General features: G+C 40.0%; 2 protein-coding genes across 2 annotated transcripts; both read right to left on the reverse strand.

Moving 5' to 3' along the window:
* Positions 1-1,604: 1,604 nt before the first annotated feature.
* On the reverse strand, positions 1,605-10,575 carry ca12 (carbonic anhydrase XII). Its single transcript, XM_005470697.4, has 9 exons — positions 10,420-10,575; positions 10,105-10,125; positions 7,706-7,885; positions 6,577-6,719; positions 4,131-4,226; positions 3,982-4,045; positions 3,633-3,790; positions 3,337-3,463; positions 1,605-2,681 (listed from the first exon to the last, which is right to left on the reverse strand). Exons 1-9 carry the CDS (start codon positions 10,481-10,483, stop codon positions 2,029-2,031), a joined length of 1,506 nt encoding a protein of 501 aa, XP_005470754.1. The 5' UTR covers positions 10,484-10,575; the 3' UTR covers positions 1,605-2,028.
* Positions 10,576-12,977: 2,402 nt separating this feature from the next.
* Positions 12,978-17,928, reverse strand: LOC109203016 (uncharacterized). Its single transcript, XM_019362044.2, has 2 exons — positions 17,849-17,928; positions 12,978-15,304 (listed from the first exon to the last, which is right to left on the reverse strand). Exon 2 carries the CDS (start codon positions 14,325-14,327, stop codon positions 13,494-13,496), a length of 834 nt encoding a protein of 277 aa, XP_019217589.1. The 5' UTR covers positions 14,328-15,304; positions 17,849-17,928; the 3' UTR covers positions 12,978-13,493.
* Between the last annotated feature and the right edge of the window lie 2,554 nt (positions 17,929-20,482).

The raw sequence follows: 20,482 nt of genomic DNA on the forward strand, positions 1-20,482 counted from the left end.
ATTATAAACTTGAATTTTCATGTGACACATCATAAATGAACAGAAATCAATACTTAGTAAGTCTTAATAATAAGTCTTTACTTTTAGACTTGTGTTTAGTGAGCTAAGAAATATGAAAATAATTTAGAAATTATTATTACAAAACATCCACATTGTGTAGCTTAACATGATTTCACAAGTCTTAATTAAATTGTTTACTGAGTCTGATGCAACGTACCAGTGTTTATCCAAGAGAGGTCGTCTGAGTAACAGAGAGAGAGAGAGAGAGAAATAGTGAAAATGCATTTTAACAGATTTTAACTCAGATATAAAATAGTGAAAGAGTGATCCACGACTGATAATAGAGGGAAAATAATTAAATTTCAGTAGTTTTCATAGGAGAAACAGACACTCTCATGACACGATATAGGAATTTTAGTTCCTCTTAAATTTCTGCCGCACACTGCTGACCCATTTGAAAAATGTATATATTGTATAAATGAGTCATCTGTGAATGACGGTGAGACAGGTGCAATGGTGAAGATGCATGGAAAAGGGAAGGTGGATGAGTATAAATACCTGGGGTCAGCCATACAAAAAGCAATGGGCAGTGTGGAAAAGAGGTGGAGAACAGAGTGCAGGCAGGGTGGTGGAGTGGGTGGAGACAAGTGTCTGAGATGATTTGTGACACAAGGACGCAAGATTGAAAGGGAAGTTTTACAAAAATGGTAGTGAGGTCTGCCATGATGTGTTGTATGGAAACAGTGGTATCCTTAAAAAGACAGAGGGCAGAGCTGGACATGGCTGAGTTGAAGACGGTAAAATTCGCTAGGAGTGACCAGGATGGGTAGGATTACAAATAATTACATCAGAGGGACAGGTCAGGTTGAGTGGTTTGGAGACAAAGTCAGAGAGAAAAGGCTGAGATGGCTTGGACATGTGCAGAGGAGGGATAGTGGATATATTTGACAATGGATGCTGAAGATGCCAGACAGGAGGAAAGGAGATCGACCATAGAGAATATTCATGGATGTGGTGGAGGAGGACATACAGAGGGTGTGTAGTGGTTCCCTTTTGGGACCAGCTCAAGGAAAAAGAAGAAATCATCTGTGCTGTGACCTGGATCAAGTCAGAATTTTAAATACACAAGCTCAGTCTAAAACTTTATCTCAACTAGTTAACCCTCAACATTTTGATTTGACTACTTGTTTAATCCTCCTCTAGATAGTTAGGTGCAGAATCTACAAAGTACACACTTCTTTTTCGTGACATGCAAAATAAACATAATGTAGTCTAATAACTTGCTGTAATTTCTTCTATTTAAGCATCTAATTCTGTTCATAGATGTGCAACTGAAAACCTTTAATGCTTAATTAGTCTATATAAATATAGAAGTGAAATGTAAAAAGCTTCGGTTACCCTGCAAAGATCTGAAAATCATGTTAGCTCAAAAGAAATTCTTTTGGTTTAGCCACATTTCTACATTGTGTAAGACAATAATTACTAGCATGGCTCCAGAACTACCATACTATAGGACTGAGCTTGGCATCCAGTAAAACACTTTAAATGGTCCTTGACATCTCCTAGTCGTACAAGTTGACACATAAAGATTTTCACACAGGAAATTTGTCATTTTTTATAGTTTATTGAAAAGCATTGCTCAGCCAGGCAAACGTGGGCAAAGATACCAAAAGCACTAACAAATTAAAAAAATAATATATATATTTTCATGACAAAAATATACACACTGAGATAGTCCTATCATTATACCGAGGACAGTCACTGTTGGGCACTGGTTTTGCATCCAATTGATTTTGTGCAAAAAACAAACAAACAAGATCTGTGACAAAGAAAAACTGTTAAAGTTTCTGAAAACTACAAATATGTGCACACACGGCAAAGTAAAATTGTAATATCACATACATAGAGCATAAACTGGTTAAAAGAATGCAGGGCGTGGCTTGGAAATTTGGCTGTCATTGTGGGACACACAACTGATCTCTGCTACAGAAAGTCACACTGTGAGTTTCAACAATGCCAAGCATCTTTCTAGTCTTCCCACTCCATAGGCAAAAGCCAAGGATGTGGATAACCCTGGCTTTGTGGTTTCCTGGAAACTGTAGCAGTGGAATGACCATTATATTGTGTCATTGGCAAGTCTTTCTCCAATGCTGTGGAAGTCTTTCTTTGATTCATCATGGCTTTAGTCAGGGAATGATTTAACTCAGTAGCCTCATCTGTTGGCCGGCCCTGGAGAATATACCTGATGGTAGGGAGAGCTAAGTCTGACCTGCACTCTAGGTAGCTTTTTAGGTTAAGCTCAGGGAAAACTGCATCTCTGAGAGCCTGAACCATCTGATTCTCAGCATGGGACTGTTTGAGCTGGTGGGAAACCCTCTGCTCCAGTGAGACGTAGCTCAGTGTGTTTTCTGCTAGCCCGAGTTTTCCCACATGGCGGTTGGCCTGGCTTTTCTTCCAAAGGGATGGATTCAGCGTTTGTTGTTTGGATTTGGCCAGTCTCTCACTCTGTTGGGTTTTGAGGTCTTTCTTCTTGCCAGCATGGTGTTTCTCTGAACCACTTGGTAGGAGCTTATGCAGGTCTTCATCAGCCAGGTCTCCTAAGTCGCCGACCAGTAGCTGCTGTATGATTTGCTTCCTTGTTAACGGAGATGTAACTGTAAGAGTACCATGCAGTCCTCTGCCTGCATCAGACACAGAGCCAATGTTGTTAAACATCCCCGCAAGCTGGATACTCATTCGGACGATGACGGATCTTCAAGCCCAGCATGCAACAGCGCTGCTCATAGCGATACAGTAAAAGCACAAGCTACTGTCTGCTAACTAGCGCTTCTGAAAAGCTCATAGCATGGGATTTCACACTGCCATGTCACAGCACGTCTCATTAGGAAAGCATAGCTCTGCGTGGAAAGCTTTGAGGAAACCATGCACATTCATACCACACAATATGGACCTAAATACCATACATTGCGGTACACCAGGCAACCACATAAAAGTAAGACTTTAGGGACAAATTTAAGGGCTGCAGATGTTTTCAGCATGTCAGAGGAGTGGTTAAATCAACATGCCTTAAAAGATGGCGTACTTCCAGACAAGCTCATCAAGCTCAATCAAATTTAAAAATGATCAGCATCAAATCTCAGCCACAAGCAGGTGACACCATACAAGCCAAAGCCAGCATGACAGCTGTAATCTCTGCAGCAGAATAAATGCCCTCAATTCATTCAAATATGTCTTTCAGCCTTTTGTTTTAAAGCAGCACAGCAGCCATGTCGCTTATGTGACCTTTTCACCCATTCTCAGGTAATAAAGCAAGCCATGTTTGTAGACCATACTTACGTTCTTTGAAAGATACCAAGATGAGCCGACTGTCAACAGGCTGCGTTTTCCTGTAGTTGTTATTCAGCGGCATAGGGGCTGAGTCCTGGGCATTTGAGGAGTAGAGCGCTGTTGCTAGACTCAGAAACTAAATAAAGCACAGAAAAACAAAAGCAAGTTTAGCACAAAGGCTTTTCCACACCAATAAAGTTTAAATGAGAGAAAGACGCCACACTGACACATCTCAAAAATGTTTGCATCTGCTTTCTTATTCTAATATTAAACCTAGTTAAAATTCACTTCAGCTGCTGAAGCACCTGTTTGCGAGAAATTGTTATGGGATTCCTGAACACTGTCCACAGGACACTCGGATAGCACGGAGGAGTCGTCAGTGAGCCGTCGTAGCGATAATACTCATCCAAACGCGTAGGCAGCAGAGCTCTGATGTTGAAACCAGGCACCTTCACTTTCTGATCTGACAGTCGGAATGACAAAACAGAAATCAGCTGTTGGGTGACACTAGTGTAAAATCCATGACTGTCATATGAATGATTCAGACCTCAAACCTAGATAAAGAATCACAAACTAAAGCCACAGCTTATGTTTTGCATAGGCTTATGTTTACTCCACATTAGTACTTAGAAAAAACTAGCACTCAGGTCTTACCTCTGTATTTAATACCATTTATGAACTTCAGAATGTGTTCAAAAGCTGGATTGAACATCCCAACCTTTATAGAAACACAGATAATCAAATAGTTAGGTCTACTTTACAGAAGAAAACAAAATTACAGAACATTGTCCACAAGGTCTCACCTCAACCAGCACACCCAGCACAGCCAGGCCATCAGATTTGTCCACGGCAGTGGAAATATTGGGATACTTATCCGAATTGTAATGCACTACATGCAACTGTGAACAAAAAGAACAATATGTCAAGATCCTGTGGAGAAAAACAAAACAAGAAGGTATTTTATGTAAATCACTCTCATTTTTATAACTCAAGCCATCTGTGACACAGTACTAATAGCAGCGATTTGGTGGGGTTATGGAAAAAGTGACGCATACACTGCCAGATTGTTATGTACACCACTGCATCACTGCAACAGCCCTGTGATAAACCTTAAAGTACCTTAAGACTACTACCCTGTGTTCAGACTATTACTTAGTTTTGGGCGAGCATGGAGGTTGGTATATCATGTCATTATAACGTCTCTGCTCTCCATGTTATTTTGTTTTTATTTAAATGACAACCGTTTACACTTATAATAGCTGTTCAATGCAGAGAGTAGATGTTAGTTGGGTTGAACATAAGTGGAGGTATTCAGAAAGCATTGAATACAATCTTCTATGGAAGAAAATACCAAAAGAAAATATTACTTATAGCAGAAAGTTATTCTATATTCTGTACAACCCAAAGGCTTCTTAGCTCTTCTGGCCAAATATATAGTTTTATTTACAGACTTTGCTCTGTCTTGAGAATTAAGGAAGGCCTTTTCACTATTTCAGGGAAATGTTCAATTTCCCATCATGCCATGCCTCCAAAACAACATGTCATCAAGGAACTGTGGTTCTGGAGTCTGGAGAGACTTGAAAAGACGCATGTTTTCGACGTGTCCACACAGAAACTCAGGTCAAACCACAGCACCTTAAATGTGGCTGCACAGCAGCTGGAGCGTGGTCACATAAAAAGAACACAGGTTGCAGTCGTTTCAGCAGTCGTTTAAGTCTCCCCACTGTAATCCAAATAATTCCAAATTATATACAGCGGTATCCCATTTTCACCTACTTTACTTTAAACTTGACTTTCAAATCGTCTTCTTTACCTGAAGTGCCAAAGTAAATACATGAAGCTATTGTGTAAAACCTGTTTACAGGACTTCACACGTTAAATAGCACAGACGGCCACTCATTTAGCGAAGTGGTTTAAAACCACAGTATATAATAGCCTGGTACATACAGTCCTCTAAAACCCTTCTGAGGCAAGAGACTACATAACATATAGTAATGAACATTCTGATACTGACCTATGTCTTTTTTCTGACTTTTAGTATATGCAACTAAATGCCAAAAATGCTGATTTGATGACTGTAAACCAATGATTTATTTTGGTAAAAGAATCATCTATGTTCTCTGTAATATTAGCAGTGAGGGTGTAAAGTTTTTATACATATAATTTCAATTTACACTTGATTGCACATTAAAATAGGCAGCGCATAGAAACAACACATTTGACAGATGGATGTGAGCTACATATTTGCAGCAGTCTCAACAAACCACAACAGTGACATGCGGATGCTTTTCATATTTCATATTTAGCAACATCATCTTTGAAGGGTGTCAGTGGCTTCGATTCCCCTGCCAGTCAAATGTCACACGTTTCAGTCACAAAGTATTAATGCTTTGCTCGAAGCCAGAGTTGTCACTTCTAAGTGCAGATAAGGGTAAGACTTATTTAAATAAACAGAGCCAGATAATCCTATCTTTAAATCCTGACAGAAGGAATATTGTGTGACATTTAATAACCTCACTCCGCTCTCTCATTTAAAGATTATAACTTCTGTTTCAGTTCTGTTTACTTCCATTTACTTTGTTAGTCCACCTTCCTCCTAATGCATATTAATTGAAGGTTGCTCTTCTCATTCAATTCAATTCAATTCACTCACAAATCACAACAACAGTCATCTCAAGGCGCTTTATATTCTAAGGTAGACTCTGCAATAATTGACTATGGAAAGTCAGAGTCAGTGAGGCTCTGCTGGAATCTAACTAGGACTGAAGGTAGTCACCTACAAAGAAAAATATACTGTTTAATCATACATGCCAAAGGGGTGAGGTGAAGTGAGGTGAGAAGCTACCTCTCAACTGAGAGTGTTGAGCTGGCAGGAAGACCAGTAGCAAAGAAAAGGCAGAATGAATCAGTAACTAAGAGTTGGTAGAGTCAAGGAGAAAATGAGATAGACTACTGCTTGGTCAGAAAAGCTGCATCTTAGTCATATTACTTGCAGCTGATATTATGATGGTATAGCTTATTGCCTAACACCATTCACCCTAACAGGAAATGAATGAGTTGATGAACCAACCAGAACGAATATTTGACATGTACATGTAGAAAGTTGCAAAGATATTGAAGTACTTTAGGACACCTACCTTGAATTTATACTTAAGTGTAGTGTAAGTAGTGCAAATGTGTTCAGTCACTTTGCACCACTATCTCTAGAGCCAGTATTGGGTAGTGACAAGTGCAGTTTGCATTGTTTACCTCTGCAGCATACTGCTTATTGTTCACCGTATGCTCAGAACCTGCAGGCCGACTGGCGGAGCCCCAGTGGAAATGGAGTTGAGCCGCAGTGTATTGGTTATGTAGGCTGGAGATAGACATCATGGGGGACAACGAAAGCTGCACTGTGAATCAAAGCAAATGAAAGCATACATCAACATAAAGAGTCATGACTGCACCAGTAAACACTGGGCCATCACAAAACATGAGCTTTATCTAAACTGAGGAAGTCAGCATGCCAAATCCCCAACCCCCAACCCCCCACCACTCCCTATCCCCACCCTCTTGTGCTGTCAAAGTGGGGTAGCCAGGTGACGCAGAGTGCATTTCGCATGATCGTCAGTGCATGACGAACGCTTTGTCAGCCCATTTGGAATACACATCACACTGATGATGTCACTCAGCTTGTGGTGTTGCAACCCATCAGGTATGCACACATAAGCATTTCTGTGTTATTTGCATTCTGTGTGTGGAAAGCAGTTTTGTTATGCAGATATAACAGCAATGCATCCTTACCAACATTCAGCAGACATGACATGCATCCTCAGCTATACATGATTGTCACAAAAATTCCCAATGGAGCAGTTTTTACATGATGCTTAAAGGAACATGACAGAAACTTATCTAACTAGTTTTGCAGCGCACAGTTTATTGCATAGTTTCACTTCACTTTGCTATGTTCTAAATAAATATTGCACATTAAATTTAAGCTGGTTTCCTTCATTAAGATGCGTCAGTCCAAGCAGAGGCGGATCAGATGAGTAGTTTTTGGTCATATTTTCCCAGACAGTTAAGATAATAAGAGGGTGATTATAGAAAATTGCCGTGGCAGATGAAGAAAAAAGATCTGCCTATCATTTTCCTAAGTTTGACCCAGAAAATAGGTCTCCACATTTATGTGTGGACATTTTAATGAATGCATAGACGAGCGCATCACTTTGATTTGAAAAAGTTTTAGATTTACAGGCCAAACAAAGCATGGCATACTTAAATATTTGCTTAGTTTGATACACAGCTGTCTTACTTGTGATGAGTGTAAGTGCACATTACATCTTACATCGCACTGCACGTCTTACATATTCTTTGGATAACACAGTTGATGTATACTCACCAGAGTGTCCATTGTTTCCAAGAGTGAGCTGCTCATTTGGAGACAGGTTGTAGTTCTGAACCTCAATTGGACGTAAAGTGGGATCGAACCTTAGCAGATCTGACTTAAAGTCTATTGGTGACTGTAACGCTCCACCACAATACGGATAACGCTCGGACCAGTGGTCCTGTCCTTGGGGTCCTGCAACAACATTAACATTATTACATTATGCAATTTTTGATTTTGAATTTGTACTAATACCTAGATTTCAATTTTAAAAGTGTGGATTCACCAGAAAACATTAGCATGGACATTTTTCAGAAACCGAACTGTTTAATGTTATCAGGCAAACATCTCACAGTGTGAGGCTGAACAGTGGGTGGCTCCAAAGAGGGCTAGAGTTTGTTTTAGTGTGTAATAAATGTTTTATCTTTGGTCTAAATGACTTATTATTATCTATAAACAAGATGGTGGGAGGGAGGCGTACGGCTCTGCTTATGGGCTTTTTTTGAAGCAGTGAGAAAAGAGAACCAGGCTGCTTCTTGCAGGAAGCGCCACGCAGTGAGAATGCCGTCTCTCTCCAAATGAGAGGTTTCTATAAAGTGCAAGACACCGAAAATGGCCACATTTACAATTGAGTCATACGGTTTACAAAGCGACCTCAGTTTTTTTTTGTCAGGGGGGTAACTCTCAAAAACGTTTCCTCCAAGGCCACGAGGCACAGTATGCTTTAAAATAATACAAAAATTGGGAAAAAATTATTTTAAAAAATGGACTGAAAAGAAAAGCAGGAAGCTGTTAAATGTGCATCTTTTCATTGCGTGATGTTTTAAGTGTAAGCGTCTATGCACTAAGCTTTTCAAGCATGAAAGTCAGGCTAATAGTTTGCAATGAATGGACTTCATCAAATTTGAAATGTCACATTTGTGACAAAATGGAAGAAGCTGTGCGTATGCTCTCGTCTTGGCAGCACAATTGCTGCTAATTCATTATCTGTGTAGCATTCATCAAAAGATTCACCATTCACCATATGCCAGCTGACCATGGTTAAATATGAAAGACTGCCCCCAACCTCCCTCTCAGACAAATGTGGATTGACTGTATATGACATGCCAGAAGTCGTCAAGCAAAGTTGCAAAATCACTGAATACTTGTTTGATGAAAAGCTCCAAGTTCAAACTAGGCAAACCTTCTCTAACTAAGAAGAAAATTGCTCTTATTTTACTTTTTCTGTTACTCACTATTCATAACATTTGTGCTTTACTTTGATGCTGGCTGCCCTTTAATATAGGATGTTTAGTGGCCCTTGGTGGTCCCTAGGCAGTACTTGGTAGAACATAGAAGACTGTGGGTAATTTCTACGTAAAACAAATCTTAAAATAGAAGATTTAAACAAGCTTTTCTAAGCAATCCTCTCAACATCACACTGGTAGCAGAGCAGGGCGAGAGGAATACAACAGTAATTGTTAATCTCATTTATTTTATTCTCGTGCAAAGACTCATTGTATGTCTTTTGCCAGAGGGTGGAGTGTTGAGGTGGAGATAATTTATATGACTCAGCTGTAGCACCACCAGCAGAAAGTGCTACCAGTAGATAGACTGCTGACTACTATAATGTGGCATTTAGTATTTAATCTATGTTATTCTATGTTATCTATTTTTTGTATATTTATATATTGTGCACATTTCAGGAACTGTCAAAGTTTTGTAATTTGTAGCAGTTTTCTCTGCTACAAATTACTGAGCAGAGAAGTGGGGATTTTCTTATTCAGCCCAAAAGAACCAGAAGTAAAGAATCCCTCCACCGTTTGGTTAACCTTTAAAGATAGAGGGCTTGATCAATGATTTTTTTTTCTAAAGATTGCTTAAGATTTGTCCAGAAAACAAAAACAAAAACAAAAAACTGTCAAGACAAATTATATAAATTTTCACTGCTTCGCCTGCAAAGATTTTGCTTTAACATTCAGACATTTTTATGCTGTAACATAATGACGAGAGGTTTTAGTAAGAGTAGTTTATGTAAGAGATAGACATGATTCAAGAAGTCCCTCTCCATGAAACTTAAGGCACCAGACAAAGGCAGCCAGCCACTTATGAATGTTATAATTGTAGAGTCCGACTTTGTTCGCCACAGACAAAAGTGGTGACTGTGCATGGTGTTTACCACACTGTCATCGCTTTTGTCTTCCTGTTTGACACTGTCACTTAAAACACTGATGAAGAGCCAATACGAAAATAATGCTTTCTCTATATCAGTTCTTACTGGATAGCGCAAAGCCAAAAAACAAAAAACAAAAAACAAACTTTATTATATTATTCAAACTTTTTATATTTATTTACCATATATATATATATATATATATATATATATATATATATACATATATTACAAATTGTGTGTAAAATATTGTCACACTTACCATCATATGTCCATTTGGCACCTAAACAAGACAGAAAGAAAGCACTTGTAGAACAAGAGTTTACGGTACATACAAACAGCAAAATTGCATGGCCAACTTTTGATCAATTAAAAACGATCACGAATCAAACTACACACAAACTAAACACAAAAGAAAAAGTAAAAAAGAAAAAACTTCTTGGTCTCCGTCACTAAGCATGCAGCTGGATTGAGACACCTGCTTCAAAGCATCATTTTCTACACACACAGAGAGAAAATCTTACCAATGCATGGTAAGATTTCCATGTATTTCTTTATTTACTGTAGGAGCGCTTACCATGCACTGCGCTGAATAAAGTCAGCTGAAGGGAAACGATGGCAGTGCGAGTCAGAAACTGCATCTTGATCCCCTCAGCCCTCCCTCGCAGTCTGCTGTCAGCCCGGTGCGGAGCAAGAGCTTGAAGCACCGAAGCCCCAGCCTTCAAACCGGCCGGCTTTTTATACTCATGCCGTCAGCTTCTCTGTAGCTTGCGCTGACGTCAGAGCAACAACAAAACCAGCCTCCACAGTCATTTGGTCAGGGTCCGGATTGTGACAGCAGCGACCGCATATAAGCACAATCAGTCATTTAGGTTTCCGAGTCCGATGTACCAGCAGACGGAGGGTTCAGGAGAAGCAGCGATGCGCTCCCTCGCAAAACATACAGACCACACACTCCCAACATCTGTATATGCTAACAGTTTAAAAAAAAAAAATACAACTAACACCAGTTATGTAGAGGAGTAAGCTTTGCTGACCTTCAGGCCAGAGACCAAAGTTTGAGTGACACATTTCAATTAAAAAAGTTTTAAATCAGCCTAGGAAGGAATTTATTGTGTTGCCAGTTAACACAAGAAACCAGGGAAACAAACCATGACTTCTGACCACAGGTAGGAAGGTTGTTAATTTAAATTGAATTCCTGCTTAAACTTAAAAGTAATGGTGTTTATTTTAAATGCTACTGCTACTGCTTCTGTTTTTGTTATGGTATTTATGTGTTTTTGCTGTTATAGAGCATTGTCAAAGTATAAAGTTCTGTGACCTCAGCACTAATAGCAGCTGCACTGCTGCCATAATAGGTATCTTAATAAACTAAAACTCAACACACTTAAAAACACATCACAGATTTTCACACAACATTTGTATGATGTTTAATTACTAAGTTGATTAAGGTTGATCTTTAAAAACTACTAGGTTAATACAACAGTATTAATACAACAGTATTAACCTAGTAGAGGTAAGTGAGAAGGGGAGATGTAAGTGAGAAGGGAGAGGTAGGTGAGACAGGAAGAGGTAAGTGAGACAGGAAGCCCGTAGCATGAGAGATAACCTTGTGTTTTCTGGTATCACACAATCTGCAGACAAGGATGCGGAAGAAACGGTGAGAGGTTTCATTAACCCTTTAATACAGCCAAGTCCGCCAGATCTTATATTTATATTTTTACATGCTGTAGTGCAATTTTTGGAAGCATTCCAAGCTGCTATACATCAATACAACCGTTATATCCCAAATTTTAATAATATGTATGCATTAAGTCCATAGTAACTACATAAATTGCAAAAAGTGCAATAAACTACAAAAAAATTGAAAATCGTTGTAGTCTTTTTTTTTTTTTTTTTTTTTACATATATTTCTAGTTAGAGAAATTTAAGAGGTTTATCCCTCAAAGCTGTAAATACAAAAAAGTTGCACAAAATAGTTTCCCACCACAGGAAATTTATTTTGAGTGTCTTCATAGTTTTATTTTTGAGATACACCAATTTTTATATACTTCAGGAAAACCGAAAATAAATATTATAATGCAAATTTGCAAAAAAGGCCCTGAAGATAAAAAAAACAAACAAACTACATTTTCCATGAAAATTACATCACTTCCGGTTTCGGGCAGGTAATGGCGGATATGCGATAGTTCGCGCTGACGTCTATTCCTACATAGGAAGTGTTATGAACAGCTGATCGGATCGGCAAAGCGTGTTTCTGGAATATTATGTTTTTGTTGCTGCAAATGCTTTTTACAAAATTTTTGCAAAGCTATATGTGGAAGGAAGCGTGACTTAGGACAAGCTGATGGCATAAAATGTAAGTACAACTCCTCCGGTTTCATTGGCAAAAAAAAATTACTGCGCTAGCTTATGTGGTTGCAGTTCTACAGGGCTTTAAAATAGTTATGCAAAACGGAGCGTGCTCGATCCGACCGGTCTTAAAGGGTTAAAACCCACCTGAAGATGCCAGAGGACAGAGAACATCACTCGATCAAGTCCATCGCATCGGGCCTAAGGGGACGGGAGCCAGCGGACCACATTCTATTGTGGCCAAATTCGGCCACTTCAAACAGAAGGAGCAGGTCAAAATTGCGGGTGGGAGCTGAAAGGAACGCACTTCAGCGTGAACAACCAGTTCACCGAAGGTCCCGTTCCCAATCAGACATGACTTCATCCAGATGGGCTCTTGTGCAGTCATCGCTGTGGATATCTGGAGATATCAGACCTACCATTTATCAGTTCAAACATCAAACGACATGAATGCTTTAAAAGCATCAACATCAGCTCTTCTCTGACAGCATGGTGGGAGTTTCTAAAAATGAAGGAGTCTTCATTAATTCCATGCAAACGTGCACCTATCTGGAACAACCCTGACATATTACAAAACAATAATATGATTAACTTCCCAGATTGGAGTTGCAAAGGAATTAAATACTTGGAACATATATTAGAAGGAATAGACTTTATTTCGTTTGACAAAGTAGTTATACAATATGGGATCAACAAGAAAATATTTTTAGAATATCAACAAATTAAATTCATATTCAGTAAAAGGACTAGATGTTACAATCCCTGATAATGCATTGCTTTAAATGGAGAAAATCTTGAGGGATGGCTGTTATGAGGAAAGGCAGCCCAGAAACTTTACCAGCCCTTGGTTAGGTTTAGGGATTATCTGATCTACATTATCATACTAAAATTTGGGACACATCGTCAGTAGTGCACCTTGGATTCATCCGGTGTTTCGGCCATTAGCAAGTAAGACAAGAGGGACAAGATAGGAGAGAGCAGAGAGGAGAGCCGGAAGGGGGGCGCCTGATCTGGCTTCCCACACCTCCCTGCCGGATCGGGCTGTACGCTCTACCTCCCCACTGCCTCCCAGAAAAGGGAAGAAGAACAGAGGGGAGAAGAATGGAACATTTTTCTTTCCTATTTTTTCATTCCTCCTGGTTTCACTACCATGAGGTTAACTGCACAGTCCCCAGGAGGCCCTGAGACAGCTGTATCAGTCAACCAGCAAAAATACGAATGTTATGTTTTACCCTTTTGACGCCCCCAGTTGAGGCAGGACCACCACGGGTCGATCAATCCTGGGCGTGTGTCTCACGGTTAGCTGACTGCCTTAGCTGCCCAAGTGATGTCAGCCCTTTTTAGCCATAGCCAGTGACTGGTCCTCTCAGCAGTGTTAACTAATTCTCTTATAGCCTGCCGTTGCGCCTGTCCTCTGATCCCAATCTCTCTAAGCAGTTTTGCTGTTGTACTGGTAGCAAAGCCCCTGCACCCCACTTCCACCGGGCGCACCTTGATCTTCCAGCCTCTGTCCTCTGCCTCAGCTGCCAAGTTGGCATACCGCAGCTTCTTACACTCAAATGCTTCCTCAATTGCTTCCTCCCATGGTACCGTCAGCTCAATGACGTACGCAAGTTTTTGGGTGTTAGACCATAGGACAAGGTCTGGTCGTAGAGTAGTTGTTACGATCTCTGTTGGAAAAATTAGCCCATTATCCAAGTTCACTTGCATCTGCCAATCCATGGCAACCTTCAGTGGGCCCAGGTCCGGGGTTGAGGGGCTTATCCTCGGCTTGTCTCCCTCCCGGACAAATGCTGATGAAAACTGACGCTCCTCTTGGTTCGTAAAAGGTTGAGCATTGATGGATTTTCTTTTGCGCTCAACTTTCTCGGCTAGACACCTGAGGACCTGGTTGTGTCTCCATGTGTATCTGCCCTGAGTAAGGCTAGTCCCACAACCAACCAAGATGTGCTTGAGTGTGGTTGGGACTGTACACAGGGGGCAGGCTGGGTCCTTTCCAAACCACAGCTGCAGATTTATTGGAGAAGGTAGCACATCGTATGTCGCTCGGATGATGACACTTAGTCTGTTAGACTCCATTTCCCAGAATTCACTCCATGAGAGTTTCCTCTTTTCAACACTCTCCCAATTCATCCAGCGACCCTGCTTGGCCAGCGCTACGGCTCTGGCATGTCTGGCTGTTTCCTCCTGTCGACGTCGACGCACCTCCTCCACTACCAAAAAGAAATCTAAACCCAGTCAAGTTGAATTACAAACACCACTAAGTGTGATCAGCTCCAGCGGGGGTGGGGGGTCGTAGTTTTGTCCCACCTTTCCTAGTATCGCTGGTGCGGCGGTAGGTGCAGGCTTGGGGCGTCTGGGGATTCCCTAGGGACGTTTTCCCTGGAGAGCACAGCATGGGGCCTGTGGTCATATTCTGGTGGAGGCTCTGGTAACTCTTGGGTGGTGTTTTCCTGGTGGCTGTGTCACAGGGTGGAATGGACAGGTTTAACTTGGTGTTTTTATCTCCTTGCATGTAGTGCTGTGTTTTATTTTTTGATCTTTTACTAGCATGTAGTGTTTTATTTTTGTGGGGTTATTGCATGCTTTTTGTTTTGATATGTGATTTGTTCCGGGGGGATGCCCATTCCACTGCCCCTTCTGATCATTAACCTGACACACCTGGGAGGTCACGACTGCGAGAATGACCTGTCAGGGTTCGCCACAGTTATTCAATAAGCGGGAGAGAGAGCGTGATATACGGCGTCCAGAGTACGGTTTGTATATCCAACCCAGCCTCTGGGGCCGGTGTCTACCTCTTAATTTTAAAAGCATATAGACATTGAGTGTTCTCGGTGGGGGCCGTGCTGACACCTATTGCTTTCTGGCAGGAAGCACCATGCCCCTCCCATGTTTTAAATGCAGTTTAGAACAGCATGCAGCAACACGACATATGAGTGGGCGGAGTGAGGTATGGGGTCTTCACACCCTCGTTGCACTCCATCGAGGCTGGGGGCTGGGAGGAGTTGGCAGTCTGGTCGGAGTCTGTGACGCTGGGCCTCCCTGCTACTGTCGGGCCGGTGGTGGTCTGCTTGCCCCCACCGCAGGGAAAAGGGTAACTTCTCTTGGGTCTAAAATAAAATAAAATAAATAAACAATGATAATATAAACTAATCAAGTGGAACAATATGGCATTGGCATATTTTCTCCACTTGAAAAGATAAATCCGTCGGGTTCTTTCCTGGCCTTTAATTCTGATTTCTAAAGTACTGAATGGGACAGGCAAAAAAATAAAAAATAATACAACGATTGCTATGCTATTTGGAATCACCAATTAACCTAACCTCTAGAATTTGTTTGAAATGTGGGATGAAAAATTTTTTTTAAGACCGATATCTTCATTATTAGTGTGAGTGCTGAGTCAGCATTCACAGTACGGCGATCGATATCTGTGTTGGTGGAGCAGTTGAAAACCAAAAGTCGCACTATTATGTTGTGAGTGCTGGCCCTTTATTTAAGATTCTTCATTTTAGATCTTTTTTGTTTTTAAGTCACGATGCCAGGATCAAAATATTTAAAGTATCTGAGTTTGCTTTTGGTTATTTCCCAATTCGATTTTTTAAAATTAGTCATCTCTTTGTAACATAAATTTTAAAGCTATACTCCAAGTTTAAAGCTTTCAGTATTACATTTTATTATACAAGTCGTTCCTACAGCTTTCTGCATTATCATTCTGCTCATTTTTAGGTTGAATTTGTACTATGCTGTGTATCTAAAAGTGCAATGTTCTTTGTTTGCTTTGTTTGTTTGTTTTATCAACTGCATATTAAACTCTGTTTCTTTATACACAAGCTTCAGCTTTATATAAGTTTAGCGGTTTGGCTTTTAGGAGAGCAGTTCAAGACACTGCATGAGAAAATATTTCAGCTTTCAGTGTTGACATTTTCAGTGGAAATGGCTTCTGCAGTTAAATCTGATAGGCAGCTCATTAACCAAATAATATCAAGATGAGGTTTCACTTCACCACGAGCTGCAGGCACAACAGAAGTGAAGTGGCAGCTAATTTGCAACACTTGAAAAAGCTCAACAAATATCGTCAAGCACACATATTGCTCTGTGTGCTATTAGCCACACATCGCATCTTCCAGATGTCCACAGTTACTGTAGTTGTATTTGCAAGGTAGAAAAAAAAAACAGCATGTGAGCAGTTCAATATCATATATGAAGAAAAATGTAAGACAGAGAGGACTCAAGAGGAAGATGAGCCTGTCAAAGATATTCTCAAATTCAAGACTACTGAAGACTAAAAATAATCTTCAAAGATAAGACCTGCTTAGCAAGTGACATTCGACATTCGATAAACTGGAAATTTTGACCTTACATGTAATGACCGAGCTCATGTTAGATTTTTCTTAATCAAATAGAGGATCTGTATTTGATGTTTTGCTGAAGTTATGATATTTCATATTGGGTTTAACAAATTACATGATAAGAATTTGATGTTATTCAAAGGTTAAGATGGACATTAAATGCAAAACTGGTTTTGCAGTATTTTGGTAGAGTTTACATGGACATTATTAATTTAGGTCCTCGGTATCAGCAAGCGTGATAAGAGAAACAGCTATGGAAATGTAAGAATTTAAGAATTTTGCAAGAGTAAATGTAGTGATAGAAAGATAAAATCCAGGGGGAAAGCTTTTATTTGTGGGGCAAGTAAGCTAATGTTTTTAGGTTATTGTTTTTCACACACATTTAGAATTTTCTGTGCATGCATTTTTATGTCTCATTGACCATTAGAATGAAAATAAAAGAAAATACTTTAAAGTCGGTGCCCATGTGCATTTCACTACGGCTGCTGATTAACATGATTTGTTTCTGGAAGGAGTAATCAGATTGAATTTAAACAGATAAGGTTTATGTAACATTCTCTTTCATTTCCCTATTAGGTGAGAACTTAAGCTTCCTCCACCTGCCAAATCCCACTTAAACCCTTGCCTGAAAAGGTTTATAATTCTGGTTCCACTGACCATTGTTATTACATTTTGTACTAAATGAATTACACAATGTATTTCATAAATGCTTTAAGGTCACTAGGCCTTCCTTTACTCACTACGCCATTAGTGGGCCTAGTGACCCTAGGCATGCTGTTGTTGACGTACACCGTCAAAATGTGGCTGTAGTTCAGGAGGTAGAGCTGGTGAGCCACTAAACTGAAGGTTTAGTGGTTCAATTCCTGGCTGCTCTAGTCTGCATGCAAAAAGCATCCTCAGGCAAGATGCTGAACCCCAAATTGCTCTCCGATGTATCTGTGGGAGTGTGAATAGGAAGCAGTAAGGTTGAAAAAGCATAGAAAATCCACTTAGGATAATGAGGCATATTGTATAAAGTGCTTTGAGCACACAAGTAGAGTAGAAAAACAGTATATAAGAACCACTATATTCACCAAAAGTGTAGATTCTCACTCTGCTGCAGGTAGACACAATCATTTTGTGATGGCAATAATAAAAAAAAAACTCCGCACACCTGAATCAATGACAGGTGCATAGAGGACATTTGTTTTTAGAAAAATATATAAAATAACCTCTACGCACTGTCCCCCTTAAACCTTCGGCTTGGTACATGACCCGCTCTACCTTCTTAGCTACAGACACTTCTATACACTTTTATGCACAGACCTGCCGTCTTCAGAAGTTTTCTGATGACTCTGCGGTGGTCGGATGCATCAGCAAGGGTGATGAGTCAGAGTACCGGGCTGTGGGTGACTCCTGTGTCACGTGGTGCAAGCAGAATCATCTGCAGCTCAATGTGGCAAAGACCAGGAAACCTTTGACTCCTGTTTCAATCCAGGGGGTCGATGTGGACATTGCGGAGGACTATAAATACCTTGGAGTACACATAGACAATAAACTATACTGGGTTAAAAACACCACTGCACTTTACAGGAAAGGCCAGAGTCGTCTCTATTTCCTGAGGCGGCTGAGGTCCTTCAACATCTGTCAGACAATGCTCAGGATTTTCTATGCCGTTGCATGCTGGGGGAGTAGGTTGAGGGTCACAGATGCCAACAGACTAAATAAACTGATCTGCAAGGGCAGTAATGTTGTGGGGATGGAGCTGCACTCCCTTAAGGTGGTGTCCAAAATAAAGCCAATGTTGGATAATACCTCCCACCCACTCCATGACGTGCTGGGTAGCCACAGGAGCATGTTCAGTGAGAGACTGAGATTACCAAAAAGCACCATTGAACGACACAGGAAATCATTCCTGCCCGTGGCCAACTCCCTGTACAACTCCTCCATGTATGCACAGTATACACTGTAAACACTGCAATAGCTACACCCTTTTTGCACACGCTGTTTTCTACTCAGTAATGTTGCTGTCAATATTCTCGATATTGATTTATAATCACCTCTGTCAATCCTTGATATATATTATTGAGTGATTTGTATATATTTGTTCTATTTCTTAAATCTGTAAATCTGTAACTTATTGTATTGTTAAATAGTCTAGTCTGTTTCTGTTACTGTTACTGTATTGGATCAACTGTAACCCACATAATTTCCTTAGGGATTCTGATTCTGATACTGAGGGTTTAGATCAGCAATGTACGTACACATATACATATCTTGCCTATACAATAAAAGTGTTCGCTGTAAACGAGGAATAATAAAGTATTCTGATTCTGACAAATATCTATCACTGCCATTGCCTTTTTTAAATTTATCTTGTCCATAAGTCAGCAATGAGTACCTGCTCGCACTGTTGTTTATGACTCTATCACTTAAAGAAAGTGAGTGACTGTTGATTTAAAGGTAAATCCAAGAACCAGTTTACATACAATACAAAGAATAAAATGTGTCTATTAGCTCTTGGTGAAGGTCATGGCTCACACTTAAACCTCGCTGTGTTCTGTTATTCAGGCAAAGATCAGTGCAGTCATATTACAAAGGTAAAGTATGCAATGTCAGCCATTTTTTGTATCTACCTAATGTTGAACAATGCATTGTGTTTAACCATGAACCTTTGGTCGTTGACATGCAAATTGTAATGTTATATGACTGATATTACTGATACACTTTTAAAAAGAGTCCTACTTAATTTGGACCTTGAACTGGCTGATGACGTGATCTGATAGCAAGAGAGAGACCCAACTTTGTAAAGGATTACTGTGTTAGTCATGAAGGGGAACTGGTTTATAACTACCCTAAAATCTATCTATGTTTATGCATTGTTAATCTTTACTTTTCATGAATCCTTTCTAGATAAACTTATTTCACGTAAGAGGCTGTAGGCTGTTCACACTGAGCACCAGACATATGCCACCAAATGGTTAAAGAACTGTGGGACCATTTTTTGTTAGCTGCATGGTCACATTTCTAAACTTCCCGGCACCGAATTATAGTTCGCGCTGTAGTTAACCCGAAGTTAAAGTTGCATCCAAAAAGCTGATAATTTCAAATGGGATGTTTTGTTGAATTGACAGACGCATCTTCCTTGTGACAGACATGATCAAGTAGTGTGTCAGTGTTGACAATCTTTTTTAGACATACTTGCCCATGAAGTCAGAAGCTATTCTCAACAATAAAATGTTTCTCACGGTTTATTTTTGGCCATCCATTTGACACTGTGTCTGCCTTTGTCAGTGAAAATTGGAGCTAAGAATCTAGTGAAATCAAATGTATTCAATTTATTTATTTTCATTGATTCATTTATAGGGCTATGAAAAGTATTTTCCTCTTTCCTTGAAGTTGTTCCTACCATGAACAGCTTGTAACACTCCTCTTTCACTCTCCTTTTACTAACATTTTTGATGGCCCTGACTGGCCAGGGAGCACGCTGCATCCCATGTGGATGAAGTTCTGGCCAGGCTCAGAGGTGAGATAGAGACTGATCTGTTTCACTGCAATTTTTTTGTTAGCTCAGTAAGGAATAAATATTAATTATGTTATTTTTTGTATCGGATACCACTCCTTTCTTTGCAATGCTTCTCATTGTACTTACACTGCATAGGTGTAACATGCAGTACCCTACAAAAGAAAAGGTCTTTATGCATTTAAATATGTAACATGGCTTCATGAAACCAAAGTATACATGAACACTTTTGATAGCGTTTTGAATTTAATCACATCAGTGTTCGATCGTGTGTAAGCCAAAAGTGTATAACAGCTGTCTTTTATTTGGGAGGAAAGAATGAGTTTTAAGAATACGGCCTTGAGTGCTCTGTTTCCTTTTGAGAGATATGCCGAATTGTTGCAAAGTAGTTAACTTCTTGTCAGATTGTGTTTAGAATTTTGAGAAATTGAGCCACA

This window comes from Oreochromis niloticus, linkage group LG7 (assembly GCF_001858045.2).
Source record: "Oreochromis niloticus isolate F11D_XX linkage group LG7, O_niloticus_UMD_NMBU, whole genome shotgun sequence".
Taxonomy (NCBI): Eukaryota; Metazoa; Chordata; class Actinopteri; order Cichliformes; family Cichlidae; genus Oreochromis; species Oreochromis niloticus.

Excerpts from the sequence above, each read along its gene's own strand:
- ca12 (XM_005470697.4), bottom strand. The coding sequence starts at position 10,483 with ATGCAGTTTCTGACTCGCACTGCCATCGTTTCCCTTCAGCTGACTTTA. Across the intron at positions 4,227-6,576 it reads ATAAGCAGTATGCTGCAGAG|TTGCATGTAGTGCATTACAA; the intron begins GTAAACAATGCA and ends TTTTGTTCACAG. Across the intron at positions 2,682-3,336 it reads CTTGGTATCTTTCAAAGAAC|GCAGAGGACTGCATGGTACT; the intron begins GTAAGTATGGTC and ends TGTCTGATGCAG.
- LOC109203016 (XM_019362044.2), bottom strand. The coding sequence starts at position 14,327 with ATGAATTGGGAGAGTGTTGAAAAGAGGAAACTCTCATGGAGTGAATTC.